The 16299-nt window shown below is 46.2% G+C and overlaps 1 protein-coding gene across 1 annotated transcript in view; it reads right to left on the reverse strand.

Annotated features, from left to right (window-relative positions):
- The window catches only part of LOC127575014 (TOG array regulator of axonemal microtubules protein 2-like), a 102550-nt gene that overhangs the window by 49398 nt on the left and 36853 nt on the right, over positions 1-16299 (reverse strand). The window contains exons 4-5 of the mRNA XM_052024607.1: positions 15045-15168; positions 5496-5771 (exon numbers count right to left, since the gene is read on the reverse strand). Of these exons, the coding sequence (XP_051880567.1) occupies positions 5496-5771; positions 15045-15168 (400 nt within the window). The remainder of the gene's footprint in view (positions 1-5495; positions 5772-15044; positions 15169-16299) is intronic.

The raw sequence follows: 16299 nt of genomic DNA on the forward strand, positions 1-16299 counted from the left end.
TCCACCATCTCCTCTGACAGCTCATTCCAGGTACCAACTACACTGTGTGTGAAAAATTTACTCCTCAGATTCCCTTTAAACCTTCTCCCTCTTACTTTAAATATACCCTCTGGTGTTAGATGACCCTATCATTGGTAAAAGACCAACTATTACAAACCATGAAGCCCTCCCTCCTGCACCAGCTCTTCAGCCACATATTCATTTACCTAATCTCATTCCAACCTTCACTAGCACATGGCGCAGGGAGCAATCCTGAGATTACGGCCCTGGAGGTCCTGCTATTTAACCTTCTGCCGAACTCCCTATATTCACCTTGCGGAACTTCATCTCTCTTCCTGCCTTGTCATTGGTACTGATGTGGACCACAACCTCTGGCTGCTCACCCTCCCCTTTCAGAATGTCCAGTGCCCGCTCAAAGACATCCTTGACCCTGGCATCAGGCAGGCAACCCACCGTCCTGGAGTCTTGTTTGCAGCCACAGAAAGGCCCACCTGTGCCCCTGACTATAGAGTCCTCTATCACTTCTGCTTGCCTAGACTTTGACCTTCCCTGCTATACAACAGAGACAGTCGTGGAGCCACTGATATGGCTGCTGCTACTTTCTCTTGGGAGCTATTCCACCCCAAACAGTATCATTGTTTTGGTTTCCTTAAATGGATATATATTTCATGCAAACTATGTATTCATTGTTCAAAGATTAGCCACTGCTTGTTTACTGTTGTACCTTTGAATGTAGTTTCCCAATCAACCATAGCCAACACATGCCTCACGATGTCATAGTTTGCTTTACTTAGATTTAAGACCCTCATTTCATATTGAACTAAATCACTTTTGATTTTTATATGAAACTCTATCGTATTATGATAGCTGTTTGTAAAATGTTCCATAACCGTGCCTGCTGCTAAAACCCTTCCTATTATGCAATATTAGATATAAAATATCCCATTCCTTTATTGTTTCTTCAACATACTGATCAAGAAAGCTATCTCTTATACACCATTACTGTTAATCTGGTTTGTCCAGTGTATATGTAACATCAGGTCCCCTATTCTTTCCCCATAACACTGCAATTTAATTCTTATCTTAACCACTTCTGAAGACCTTGAATGATTCTGTTAGCAACACCCTTACGTACAGTGAGTTCCCGATCATTCCTGTGCGAAAAAAAAGCTTTACCCCCAAATCCTCCTTATCCCTTTTGTCCAAAACTTCAGATCTAATTTCCCTGATCCTTGAACTACGCTGGTGAAGTAATGGTGTAGAAGTAAGTTACTGACTCAGCAACCCTGGACTAACTATCCAGTGACCTGAGTTCAAAGCCCAGTGGAGTTTAAACTCAGTTTCTAATCTGAAATTCAGAAAGAAAATCTAGTAACATGGATGGTACAATGATGCAGCAATTACTTCACAGCTCCAGAGTGCCGAATCCTGACCTCTGGTGCTGTCTGTGTGGAGCTTACATAGTCTCCCTGTGACAGGGTGGGATCCTTCTGGGTGCTCTGGTTTCCTCCCACATACCAAGGATATGTGTATTGACCACTCCTTTGCCTACACAGATGCTGCCTGACCCACTGATTTCCTCCAGCAGTTTGTTGCTCCAGATTACAGCATCTGCAGTCTCTCATTCCTACATCTCCCTACCATGCTTCTGTTTATGGATCCCAGATGCTTTATTAACCATTCCCTCAATGTGTACTGTGAATTTATATGCACTGACACACGCACGCCCATGTATTGTCCCTATACAACAGTCTAGAGGGTACAGAAGAGGTTCACCAGGATTAGAGGGCATGTGCTATAAGGAGAGGTTGGACAAACTTGGATTGTTTTCTCTGGAGTGGCAGAGGCCGAGAGGAGATCTGATAAAGTTTATAAGATTATGAGAGGCATAGACAGAGTAGACAGCCGGTATATTTTTCCCAGGGTCAAAATGTCTAACACTAGAGGGCATGGATGTAAGGTGAGTTCAAAGGAAATGTGTGGGGCAAGTTTTTTCTTACACAGAGAGTGGCAGGTGTCTGTAATGTGCTACCAGGGGTGGTAGTATAGGCTAATATGACTGAGGCATATTAGATAGGCACATGAATGTGCAGAGAATGGAGGGATATGGACCTTGTGTAGGCAGAAGGGGTTAGTTTAGTTAGGCATTTAATTAATAGTTTAAATAGTTCGACACAACATTGTGGGCCAAAGGGCCTGTTCCTGTGCTGTACTATGTTCTAACAGCAGGAAACATTTTTCTGCGGAAAGTATTCCTAAGGTCGTCGGCCATACACAGTTACCAACGTGGCTCAGGGCCAGGTCTGGTGGTCATTGGAGCATTACAGTCTGGAGAAGGATTGGTGTTACGCTTTACTGAGGCAATTGTGCTGCTTTTCCGTAAAGGTTACTGTGCGGTAAACAATGAGGATAGAAGCTGAGTGAGGTTTCGTTCTGTGGCCCAATTGTGTTCAGGAATCTTGACTGCAAAATACATCTGAAAGTTCAGAATCTTCCAGCTATTAAATGAACGGGGATATAAAAAGCCATTTCTCCCCACCAATGGTAGCCTTATTGAGATCCACAGTGCAGAAGGGGGTCATTTTACCCCACCTTTTCCGTGCTGGGTGACGTAGAGTTATCCGGTCTGATCTTGCCCAGCTCTTGGGCTGTGGCCTGGTGAGTTACTGCCCTTCGAGTGCTCACCTAAGTACTCTTTAACCTCTTTCTGTCCACACCATCATATCAGGCAGTGCAATCCCAACCCCCACCACTCCCTTTCTCTCTAATTAGCGCCATAGGTACACAACGCAGAAACAGGCTCTTCAGCCCAACTCATCCATGCTGACCAAGATGTTTATCTGAGCTGGTCCCATTTCCCTGCATTTGGTCCATATCCCTTTGGAAAATTTTTTATCAATGTACCTATCTAAATGTCTTTTGAACATTGTTATAGTATCCACCTGTACAGCTTCCTATGGTAGCTCACTCTGTATACCCACCACCTTCTGTGTGAAAAAAGCTTCCTCTCGGGTCCCTCTTAAGTCTTTCCTCTCTCACCTTAAATCTCTGCTGTCTAGTTTTAGACTCCCCTACCCTGGCGAAAAGGCTGAGACCATCCATGCTCCCCCATGATTTTATATACCTCTGTATTGTCACCTCTCGACCTCTCCCTACAAAATTCTAGCAGGACAGAGCAGATTAGATGCAGGAAGGATGTTCCCCATGGTGGGTGAATCCAAGACCAGAGGTCACAGTCTAAAGATAAGGGGTAAGCAGTACAAGAGCGAGATGAGGAGAAATCTCTTCTCCCAAAGGCTGGTGAACTTGTGGGATCCTCTACCATGGAAAGTAGTTGAAGCCAAATCATTAAATATATAATGGCAGGCATGGTAGTGTAGCGGTTAGCGTCATGCTGTTACCGCACCAGCGACCTGGGTTCAATTCTGGCCGCTGTCTGTAAGGAGTTTGTACGTTCTCCCCATGTCTGCGTGGGTTTCCTCCGGGTGCTCTGGTTTCCTCCCACATTCCAAAGACGTACAGGTTAAGAAGTTGTGGGCATGCTATGTTGGCGCCGGAAGAGTGGCGACACTTGCCGGCCGCCCCCAGCACATTCTCAAAAAGACGCATTTCACTGTATGTTTCAATGTACATGTGACTAATAAATAAATATCTTATCTTAAAGACTCCAAGAATTAAGCAGCCATTCACTGACTCCAGGCTACAGGAAGAAAATAAAGGGACAAAAAGAAAGAAAAAGAATTGCACTTAACACTTTTCAGAGAGTGCCAACGTTCTACACTGTTCAGGTAAGTAAAACCTCTGTAGGAGCTAGTAGCCAATCTGTACAAAGTAATGTGACACAGCAAGCAATGACTGACTTTCTAAAAAAAGTCAAATATTTTCATTCAATTAAACTGTTCTATCTGAAGTATCAGAACGCTTTCTAGATACTAAATGGATGTACTCCAAGATTAGGTTGACAATGGAGGGGTATCGTGGTTGACAATGAGGGGTATAGTGGTCTTTATTTGTTGACAAGCAACCCACACTGAACAGGGTCCAAGAGGGCACCAAGCAGGGAATCCAAATTGGGTGTTGAAGAAAGCATCTCATTACAGGCTTATTTATTTAGCTGGAGGATGTCTACATAAGAGAACCACTTAGCCCAATCAGACACAGGCTCCTCCATGCAACAGGCTTGTGACAGCCCAGACCACATTGGTAACTGGAAGCACTTGCACTGCGCTGCTGTATTCTAGAGCCATGAGGGTATTTGTCTGATGCCTCTGGACAACATTGTGAGGATGGAATCAAAGCGAGGAAGGGAACAACAGAGGAACAGAGAATATCTTGAGTGTTAAAGGCTGAAATGGGATGTGGAAGCCAAAGAAATATTGGGAGCAAAGATTGAGCAGGAGAACACAGAGGGAAAGTAGGGGCAGAGGAGGGGAAAAGGTGAAAAGAAAGGATGGCGAGGAGGAGAAATGAAGAATGAGAGGAAAAGATCAGCAAGAGAGCAGAAAAACAGGAGGGCACAGTTTTGGCCCTGTTTAAGTCAGGATATACTTGCCTTGGAGACGGTACAGAGAAGGTTCACTAGATTGATTCCATGGAACATGAACTGAGTTATGAGGAAGCATTGAGTTAAAAGGAAGACACAACAGACAGTAGATGCTGTACTCTGGAGCAAAAAACAAAATGCTTGAGGAACTCAGTGGGTCAGGCAGCAACTGTGGAGTCCGAGGGATGGTCGATGTTTTGGGTCGAGTCCCAGTATCAGGACTCATCAAGTTAATGAGGAAGAGTTGAGTTTTGAGGGAGGGTTGAGTTTTGAGGGAGAGCTCAAGTTTTGAGGAAGAGTTGAGCTGGTGGGATAAGTGCCTGGAGGGGGATTCGGTGGGGAGGAACGCGTGGACAAGGGAGTCACGGACAGAGCAACCCCTATGAAAAGTGGGGGGGGGGGGGGGGTGAGGGGAAGATGTGGCTGGTGGTGGGATCCCGTTGGAGGTGACAGAAGTTGCAGAGAATGATATGTTGGATGCGTAGGCTGGGGGGGTGGTAGGTGAGGACTAGGGGAGCTCTGTCCCAATTACAGGGATACCAGGGGGATGTTGGGGTTCCAGCAGGGCCATATCTCTGCCCCTAATAATCTCTAATCGCATGAAGGATGCACTGGGAGGGTGGATCTTAACATGCCCTCCAAAACTGGTCAAACTTAGACATCTGCACATCTCCCCAGGACAGGCAGAGAGCAACGAGACTGGAGAACAGAAAGTGACGGAGAACAAAGAGAGGGAAAAAGAGAGAGGAGGTAGAGTGGGTGGAGATGCTGAAGAACAGGAGAGAAAGGGAGGGAGAGAGGGAGGATGAAGTAAAGAGGGACAGTCAGCAGAGAGAGTCAGAAACCAGAAGGCCAGAAAGGATGGCGACACTATGGAAAAGAAATGCGGGGGGACTGCAGATCGTGAGAATGCTGGAGAAGTGACAGATTTCCCAGACTCTTCAGGACTTACTCTTCCGCAGCAGGATTTCCGACATCCTGCGTTTGAGTTTGTTCTTGAGCTGCAGAGTGTCGAGGGAAGGGTGACCTTCCTCTGTCTCCGCCTCCGTCCAGTCCAGCTTCACACTGTAACCGTGAAGACGAGCAGCCTCCAGTCTGTTGCCATCGAACAAGTGGCAGAAGGGATTATTGCCCAGGACCCAGCCTCCTGCGGACTGAGCACCTCCCCCGGTGCTCTTTACGAAACAGGCTTCCTCCAGGGGCAAGTTCAGACTGGACTGAAGAAAGGCTGCAAGGAACAGGGTTAGTACAACCCTCAGCACACCCTGCTCTTAAAGGGCAAATGCCTTGTCAGTAAATACTTGAAACAATTCCCATCAATTTTAATCACAGAAAAATATTGCAAACACTCGGCAGTGTCTAGAGTGAAAAATGGCATTGACCTAAAATGCCTAGCCCATTTTCTCACTCCATAAATGCTACTGAGCTGCCAAGTCTCTCCAACCTCTGAAAATCAAAAATAACGCAGATGCTGTAAGTCTGAAATAAAAAAAAACAGGAAGGGCTAGAAACACTCAGCAGGTCAGTCAACACCTGTGGAAAGAGTAACAAGCCTGATTCTCCTTCCACAGACGCTGCCTGACCTGCTGAGTGTTTCCAGCATCTTCTGGTTCTTAACTCATCTCCTTCTCAGCTCATCTTCCATTCACAACACCTCCTGTGCTTTTCTCCCCACTACCCACCAGTCAATTTATTGTCAGCTAAATATTCTCATTTAAATATTTTAAATCAGCAGAAGATGGATAGACGACAGCTGCAGAGCTGTTCAAGACCATGGAGGGTTTTGAAAGAATGTGCAAGGAGACAAGAACGGAAATGCTGGAAGAACTCAGCCAGTCAAGCAGTATCTGTGGAAAGAGCAACCGGTCAATGTTTCGGGTCAGGAATCCTTCCTCAGGATGGGATACAGTTTAAAAGGCAGCGTGAGGGTGGGGAGAGTGAGGTGAAAGACAGAAGACGATATGGAGAAAGGTTAAGACAGATCAGGTGAAAAGGAGCACAAGCACTGACCGTTAGCAAGGCATTTTAAAGAAACAGAGCAAGAGAGGGAAATAACCACAATAATGGGAATCGCTGAGAGAGCAGGAGACACGAGAGACTGTCGATGCTGGAACCCGGAGCAAAAAACAAACTGCTGGAGCAACTCAGAGGGTCAGGCAGCACCTGTGGACGGAAATGGACAGTCAATGTTTCAGGTCGAGATCCTTCATCTAAACTGAAAGATAGAGGGGAGATAGTCTGTATAAAGAGATGACAGAGCAATTTACCTGAAGTTGGAGAATTCAACCTTCTCACTCCAGAAGCTTGTAAAGTGCCCAGAGAGAAGATAGGATGTTACTCTACTTTACATTGGTGGTGGAGGAGGCCATAGACCGACAGGTTGGAAAGGGAGTGGGACTGATAATTAAAGAGCCACGCAACGGGAAACTGCGAATCACCCCCGCGGACTGAGCACGGGTGCGCCACAGAGCGATCACCCAGTCTTTGTTTGGTTTCTCCAGTGTAGAGGAGGCCACGTTGTGAACACCGAATCCAGTGCATTAGATTAGAAGAGGTGTAAGTGAATCGCTGCTTCACCTGGATGGATCGTTTGGCTCACAGACGGTGGGAAGGGAAGAGGTGAAAGGAGGGGTGAGTAAACAGGGAGTTCAGAGGACCCAGAATTATGGAGTTGGCAAAATAACCCAGGAGGCAGGGATGGGACGACTTTTGACACAGCAAGTTGGCTGGAAACAGCTACGATAAAAACTATTGGCCGATTTCTACCTCAACTCTGCGATAGGCTGGATAGGTTGGTTCTGTTTTCCTTGGAGTGGATAATGCTGAGGGGGAAGCTGATTGAGGTCATACAAAATCACGAGGGGCATAGATAAGGTAGAAAGTGAGGAACTTTCCCCCAAAGCAGAGATGCCAAGGGCAAGGGGTAGGAAGTTCAGAAGATACTTGAGGAAGAACTTCTTCACCCAGAGGGTGGTTGGAGTCTGGAACACACTGCCTGATGGGGTGGTGCAGGCAGAGACTCACACGACATTTATAATTTATCCGGACAAGCACTTGAACCACCAAGGCATACAGACCAAGTGCTGGTCAATGGGATTGGTATAGATGGGTACTTGGAGGTCAGCATAGACATGGTGGGCCGAAGGGCCTATTTTTGCGCCGTATGATTCCATGGCTCTATGACCAACGCCCTGCCCTATCCCCGTGGTTCCTCTAATATCTTGCTCCTGTTTCTGACACCCCTGTGTTCCTGAGGACAGCTTATCTCTCAGGGGCCGGCGTTACAGACGGGTGGAAGAGGTGAAGGGGGAGGGGGGCAGTCCCTCAGACATACACCTCGTTACCTTTCCCTTTGGTTAGCCAGCCGCCTGCCTCCAGGTGGAGGCCCGAGTCGACACTGCTGCTACGGCTGGGTTTGAAACCTGCATCACTACTCGTCATGGCCCCACAGAACATCACCACAGCTGCCCTGTATGTGCCTGGAGAGCAAGCAGAAGTGAAACACAACCCCTGGGAATGGCAAAAACAAATACTTCAGATGAGTTCTGACGAGAAGTCATCGACCTGAAATATTAACTTTGTTTCTCTCTCCACAGGCGCTCCCTGAGCTGATGCGCATTTCCAAAATTTTACAGGGCATCCTTACAGACAAAAACTTATTGTGTGTGTTGCTCCAGATTCCAGCATCTGCAGAATCTCTTGTGTCCCTGCTCTGCTTGTCCTGTCTTCCCAATGGCTCAGAGTAGGATGTTTACAGTGGGATAGTCTGCAAGGCTGTAAAGCCGTCTCAGCGATGTTCTCACTTGAGACCAACCAGGTGTCAAACGCACAGCCTTCCTTCGCTCTGCCTCTTTGTTCTGTGGTTTCCAACATCTCTTCCTGGGCTTCAGAGTATCCCCCCTGCCAAAAGCCTGATGGGATACTTGACATCGCTCTGGCTGCTACAACAGACAATGCGTGTGTAGGTACGGTGAGTAATTAGGAATACGACTGGAAGGTTGGCCTTTATCGCAAGGGGGCGGAGTATAACAGTTGGGAAGCCCTGCTACAACTGTAGAGGACGTTGGTGAGACTTACTCTGGAGACAAGTTCAGTGAATGATTACTGAATTGAGCCCCTGAATGGTGGGGTTGTCTAATGAGGAAAGCTTCAACAGAATGGCCCTATATTGGAGTTTAAAAGAATGTGGTGCAAAACCTGAAGATTGGAGATCATCAGGAAGGAGGACACTGAGGATGTTTCTCCTAATGGGGGTTTCTAGATCTAGGAGGTAAAGTCTCTGAACAAGGGATCACTCACTGAGGAGGAATTTCCTCTTTCTCACCTCACGCATGTATAAAATTCTTTATTCCAGGCAGCTGTGGAGGTACAGTCCTTATATTCAAGGTTAAGATGGGAAGGGAGTTAAAGTGTAGTGGGAATCGAGGGTTGTGGGGAACAGATGGGAAAATGGAATTGAGTCAATGATGAGGTTAACCATGATCTTACTGAGTGGCAGTGCAGGCTTGCAATGCAGCTACTGCTCCTGGTACTGGAGGCTGTAGAGGGGAAAGACAAGTAGGGTCAACCTGTGGGGGACTCCATCTCTGTGGGACTTTCACAGTGATGAAAAGGTGAAAAGTCCTTACAGACGTCCATAAGTCAATTTTTGACCAAAACACTAACAAAAAAAATCACTCGATGCAGTAACCACATCTCAACAGTATTGTAATGAATGGCATCACAAGCACATAAGACTGAAAAGAAAGGGTAATTACTAAAAGTGTGGGGGGGGGGGAGGAAGAGAGCGAGAGAGAGAGAGAGAGAGAGAGAGGGAACCAGTTCTGCTGTTCGTAGGAATGAACATTTGTATCTACCTTGGACTTCATGGGATATTAATAATATTATGTGGGCTCATTCCTATGCAGGATTGTACATAAGTTGGGCATTCATAACCCAGGGATGGCATGTACTTTTCACAAAGTATTTCATACCCTTATTACAAACTATGGCAACCAGGGCATGCCTATGTCTCTATATTCACATCTCAATTTCTTTTTATTTGTCCTCAGGATGTGTCCCAGCTACTATTGTCCGAGTAGGGTTTCCTTCTGTTGAAAACGTCCCTCTGTTCTGCCCTCAGAGCCTGTGTAGACATAATTGTTTCAATCCCTGGACTGAGAATTGAAAATCAACAAACTGCAGATGTTGGAAATCTGAAATAAAAATAAAATGCCGGAAACACTCAACAGGTCAGGCAGCATCTGTGGGAAGAGGTAATGATGAAGAGTCGTTGAACTGAAACATTAACTCTGTTTCTCTTTCTACAGAAGTGTGTCATTAAGCTGGAAAGGGTGCATAAAAGATTCACAAGGATGTTACCAAGACTGGAAGGTTACAAGTAGAGATTGGATAGGCTGGGACTGTTTTCCCTGGAGCATTGGAGGCTGAGGGGTGACCATATAAGACGTATATAAAATCATGAAGGTTGTAGATAAGGTGGATGGTCTCAGTCTTTTTTCCAGGGTAGGGGAGTCTAAAATTAGAGGGCATAGATTTAAGGTGAGAGGGGAAAGATTTAAAAGTGACCTGAGAGGAAGCTTTTTCACACAGTGGGTATATGAAACACACTGCCAGAGGAAGCTGTAGAGGTGGGTACAATTATGACGTTTAAAAGACATCTAGACAGGTACATGGATAGGAAGGGTTGAGAGGGATATGGGCCAAATACAGGCAAATGGAATTAGCACAGGTAGACATCTTGGTCAGCATGGATGAGCTGGGCCGATGGGCCTGTTTCCATGCTGTATCACTCTATGACTCCAAGATGCAGTCTGACTTGCTGAGTTTTTCCAGCATTTTCTGAGTTAATCTGGATTGGGGATCATGTCCAACATTCTGAGCTGCTATTATAATGAAAATCCTTGGGGGAATGTCGAGATAATAAAATAATCTTGCATGAAAAGATGCCTCACTATCAACCCAATGGGCAAAGACTGATCCCTTTGTTATTTTAAAGAATTCAATCAAATCTTTCCAAAGCCGACATTTTCCTAAAACTGAACGACTGAACCCTCTCAGTTTATCTAATAAGTAAGGACATTTAGTTTAGTGAACAGGTACCATTTCATCATCAGTTGATCCCTCGCAGAGAAGAGTTGGAATCAAGGTCTCGTACAACAGGACAGGGATGTTTATTTCCTGTTGGATTATCCTAGCCATACATCCTAGTGTGGCGTGTTCTATCCCTGTACAGTGTGTGCACCAGTACAGCCTTGTAAATAATAGCCCAAGAGATTGGAGCAGGGATGGGCCATTCAGCCTATTGAACTTGCTGCACCGGTCACCAAGTTCATGACTTATCTTCCATCTCAAGTATCATTTTCCAGCCCTGTTCCTAAATCCCTTCATTCCCTTAATAACCAGAAATCCACCAGTCACTTTTTTCAATGAACCCAATGATCGAACCTCCACAGCCCTCAAGAGGTAGAGACTTTCAAAGATTCACCATCCTCTGAGTGAACAACCTCTCCCACCCCAGTCCTGAATGACCAAACCTCTCGAGGGGGTGCCTCCTGGTCCTAACCGCCCCAGCCGGGGGAATCATCCTCCATACTTCCACCCTGCCCTGTTAAATCACCCACCTCTTCCAGAACACAGTGCAGAACTAGAAGGTAATTCATCAACTCGGTCCTACCTCAACCCCCTAATATGCAGACTGTTTCCCTGTCCAAACCTGGATCTACTTGTAGTTTGTCTTCCCTCATCTAATGGCCGATAGAATTTAAAACATAGAACACTACAGCACAGTACAGGTTCTTTGGCCCACAATGTTGTGCCAACATTTAGTACTATCTGTAAATTTGCTGCCAGCTTCCCAGTGCATTCCTGAATTACAGACGCAGGCAATGAAGAGGGAAGGGTTGCCGCGTGATGTGACAGAGGTTGGGGGGGCTTTCCTCCTGTAGCTTTGGATGACATCAGTGCCAGCGGCCAAGGGAAAGTCCCTCAGAGATGGAGTCCCCCACAGGTTGACCCTACTTGTCTTTCCCCTCTACAGCCTCCAGTACCAAGAGCAGTAACTGCATTGCAAGCCTGCACTGCCACTCAGTAAGATCATGGTTAACCTCATCATTGACTCAATTCCATTTTCCCATCTGTTCCCCACAACCCTCGATTCCCACTACACTCTAACTCCCTTCCCATCTCAACCTTGAATATAAGGACTGTGCCTCCACAGCTGCCTGGAATAAGGAATTCTAAACATGCATGACGTGTGAAAGAGGAAATTTCTCCTCAGTGAGTGATCCCTTGTTCAGAGACTTTGCCTCCTAGTTCTAGAAACCCCCACTAGGAGAAACATCCTCAGTGTCCTCCTTCCTGATGATCTCCAATCTTCAGGTTTTGCACCACATTCTTTTAAACTCCAATATAGGGCCATTCTGTTGAAGCTTTCCTCATTAGACAACCCCACCATTCAGGAGATCAATTCAGTAATCATTCACTGAACTTGTCTCCAAAGTAAGTCTCACCAACGTCCTCTACAGTTGTAGCAGGGCTTCCCGACTGTTATACTCCGCCCCCTTGCAATAAAGGCCAACTTTCCAGTCGTATTCCTAATTACTCACCGTACCTACACACGCATTGTCTGTTGTAGCAGCCAGAGCGATGTCAAGTATCCCATCAGGCTTTTGGCAGGGGGGATACTCTGAAGCCCAGGAAGAGATGTTGGAAACCACAGAACAAAGAGGCAGAGCGAAGGAAGGCCGTGCATTTGACACCTGGTTGGTCTCAAGTGAGAACATCGCTGAGACGGCTTTACAGCCCTGCGGACTATCCCACTGTAAACATCCCACTCTGAGCTATCCAGAAGACAGGACAAGCAGAGCAGGGACACAAGAGATTCTGCAGATGCTGGAATCTGGAGCAACACACACAAAATGCTGGAGGAACTCAGCAGGATCAGGCAGCATCTATGGAGGGAAATAAACAGTCAACGTTTTGGGTTGAGACGCTTCATCAGGACTGGAAAGGAAGAGGGTAGAAGCCGGAATAAGAAGGTCAGGGGAGGGGGAGGAACACCTATCACCTGCCAGCCTGTGTTCCTCCCCCTCCCCCCTTATACTGGCCTCTGCCCTCTTCCTTTCCAGTCCCGTTGAAGGGTCTCGACCCAAAACATCGACCGTTTATTTCCCTCCATAGACGCTGCCTGACCTGCTGAGTTCCCCCAGTACTTTCTGTGTGTGTTGACAAGCTAAGCAGGAGTGTTTGGGACCTGACATCTTGTGGAAAAGGACATTTGATAGATTATAAATCTCAACTAAACATTCTGGTAATTTAGGAACCAAATGGTTAGAATAATTGTGGGATGGCACCAGCAGCAGTTTGAAGAAGTTAAGGAAACACATGCTCGTACAGATAAGGATTGGAATTAAGGATGTATAAAGGCAATAAAGAACTAGGCAATGTACAGGAGGTATGTGAAGAAATATACAAAAAGGTGCCTTATAAGATGACCAGAAATAGTGACTTTGAAGACCAACCACTAGTAAATTGGTTTATTATTGTCACATGTACTGAGGTACAGTGAAAAACTTGTTTTGCATGCCATCTATACAGATCTTTGCATTACAACGGTGCATTGAGGTAGTACAAGTGAAAAGCAATAACAGAATGCAGAATAAAGTGTTACAGTTACAGAGAAAATGCAGTGCAGGCAGACAATAAGGTTCAAGGCCATGATGAGGTAGGTTGAAAGATCAAGAGTTCATCCTTACTCTTTGTGATTTTTATAAACGATCTGGATGAGGAAGTGGAGGGGTGGGTTAGTAAGTTTGCGGATGACACGAAGTTTGGGGGTGTTGTGGATAGTTTGGAGGGCTGTCAGAGGTTACAGAGGGACATAGATAGAATGCAGAGTTGGGCTGAGAAGTGGCAGATGCAACTTAACCCAGATAAGTGTGAAATGGTTCATTTTGGTAGGTCAAATATGTTGGCGGAATATAGTATTAATGGTAGGACTCTTGGCAGTGTGGAGGATTAGAGGGATCTTGGGGTCCGAGTCCATAGGACGCTCAAAGTGGCTGCGCAGGTCGACTCTATGGTTAAGAAGGCATATGGTGTATTGACCTTCATCAATTGGGGAATTGAATTTAGGAGCCGAGAGGTATTGTTGCTGCTATGTAGGTCCCTGGTCAGACCCCACTTGGAGTACTGTGCTCAGTTCTGGTCGCCTCAGTACAGGAAAGATGTGGAAGCCATAGAGAGGGTGCAGAGGAGATTTACAAAGATGCTGCCTGGAATGCAGAGCATGCCTTATGAAAGCAGGTTGAGGGAACTTGGCCTTTTCTCCTTGGAGAGACGGAGCATGAGGGTGGACCTGATAGAGGTGTATAAGATGATGAGAGGTATTAATCGGGTGGATAGTCAGAGGCTTTTCCCCAGGGCAGAAATGGTGGTCACAAAGAGGACATAGGTTTAAGGTGCTGGGGGGTAGATATAGAGGAGATGTCAGGGGTATGTTTTTTTACTCAGAGAGTGGTGAGTGCGTGGAATGGGCTGCCGGAAACGGTGGTGGAGGCGGATACGATAGGGTCTTTCAAGAGACTGTTGGATAGGTACATGGAGCTGAGTAAAATAGAGGGCTATGGGTAAGCCTAGTAATTTCTAGGGTAGGGACATGTTCGGTACAGCTTTGTGGGCCAAAGGGCCTGAATTTTGCTGTAGTTTTTCTATGTTCTATGTTCTATCTTTATCGTATAAGATGTCCATTCAAGAGTCTGATAACAGCCGGATAGAAGCCATCCTTGAGCCTGGTGGTACGTGTTCTCAGGCTTTTGTGTCTTCTGCCTGATGGAAGGGGGGGAGAAGAGAGAATATCCGGTGTGGGTGGGGTCTTTGATCACGTTGGCTTTTACAAGGCAGCAAGAAGTATAGACAAGTGTAAACACTGAAGAAGATGATCCTGAGTCAGGGACTCAGAGAAGAACTCACCAAGACCGAACTTTGGCCGGCTTCATCAAGAGTGGGTGATGTCTGAATGCAGATAGTGGGTTTTGGAAGTTGTGAAAGTAATATAAAGGGTTGCGTAACTAAAAGGGTTGTGAAACTAAAGAGTTAAGTGATTGTTTGTGAATCTTTGAGTAGTTCAAATCAATTGTGATTAATAAAGAAGTATAGTTGTTAAGCAAAGACGTTGTCTGGTGGGTTTTATCGTGTGCTGTACTGAATTGGTAACACTATATTTCTACTCCCGGAGTGCTGATGGAGAGGCTTTAGAACAGATGATCAAAGTCAAAAGTCAAAGTCAAGTTTATTGTCATATGCACAAGTACATGTGTGCACAGGTGCAATGAAAAACTTGTTTGCAGCAGCATCACAGGCACCTAGCATCATTCATAAGAAAAACTTCTGGGCAGATGGTGGTTATGGGCTAACTGGAAGGATCATTCACCATTTAGTTAGACAATATGGAGCAGTTCACGGAGAAGTTGCCAGACACTTGCCGGCTGATGGCTCTTACCTTCTGTAACATTGCCACTCACGCCCGTGAGCTGCTCGATACCACTTTCCCCGGGAGACCGGTGAGTCTTTGTCCCGTCTTCCCACTGCTTTGAGCTCAAGCTGTTCTCGAACGTCCCAGCAGGCTGGTGGGTAAAGGAGAGTGGAATACAACAAGAAATTCCTTCACCAGTGCATGGAAAGGTCCAGACCGCCCAACTGTATAAGCAAAGCTCCATTCATCACAACATCCACTCTCCATTCACCTGAGCTAAGCAACTTCCGAGGTAAGGCAAACCAAACAAGGGGATTAGATGTGGCGGGAGTCCTGGAATCATCATTTCTGATTCCTTTCACTAACAAAACCTCTCTGGGGATTTCGTTGGCCCAGGTTTACAGCACAGGATACCTGTGCCCAGCATGAGGTGATCTTTGCCTCACCAAGAACTTAGCTCATTCATAGAGCTGTACAGTCACAGAGAACAGAAATGGGCCATTCAGTCCATCACGTCCACACTGACCTTTTTAGCCCATTGACGCTGATCTCACTTGCCTGCATTAATTCCATGCCCTTCTCTGCCTTGCCTGTTTAAATGCCTGTCTGAATATCTCTGAAACTTGATGCCTCTCCAATTCCTCTGCAGCACAGGGACAGGCCCTTTGGCCCAACCACCCCCGTGCTGACCATGATGCCAAACTGATCCAGCCTGCCCGCTCGAGGTCTGTATCCCTCTGTTCACGTTCACCTGATTACATCTGACTCCACCATCTCCTCTGGCAATTTGTTACAGATATCAACCACTCTCTGTGCAAAAAACTCACCCCGTGGGTCCCCTTTACAACTCCTTCCTCTCACCTTAAACTTACGCCCTCTTGTTTGTGATACCCCTACCATGGGATAAAGATTCTATCTACCTTATCTTATAATGTTGTATGCCTCTATCAGGTTACTCCTTATTGTATGGAAAATTAATTCAGCCTGTTCAATTTCTCCCCATAACTAAAGTCCTTCAATTCAGTTAAGATCCTGGTGAATCTTCTCTGCACACTCTCCAGCACAGTCACGTCCTTCCTATAGCGTGGCGATCAGAACTGCACGCAGTGCTTCAAGTGCGACCTAACCAGTGTTTTGTAAGCTTGCAACATAACATCCCAACTTTTATATTCTATGCCCCGACCTATGAAAGCAAGCTTGCAATGTGCCTTCTTCACCACCCTATCAACCTGCATTGCCACTTCCAGGGAACTATGGACTTGAACCCCAAGACCCCACTGTT

Source organism: Pristis pectinata, chromosome 10, assembly GCF_009764475.1.
Source record: "Pristis pectinata isolate sPriPec2 chromosome 10, sPriPec2.1.pri, whole genome shotgun sequence".
Classification (NCBI taxonomy): Eukaryota; Metazoa; Chordata; class Chondrichthyes; order Rhinopristiformes; family Pristidae; genus Pristis; species Pristis pectinata.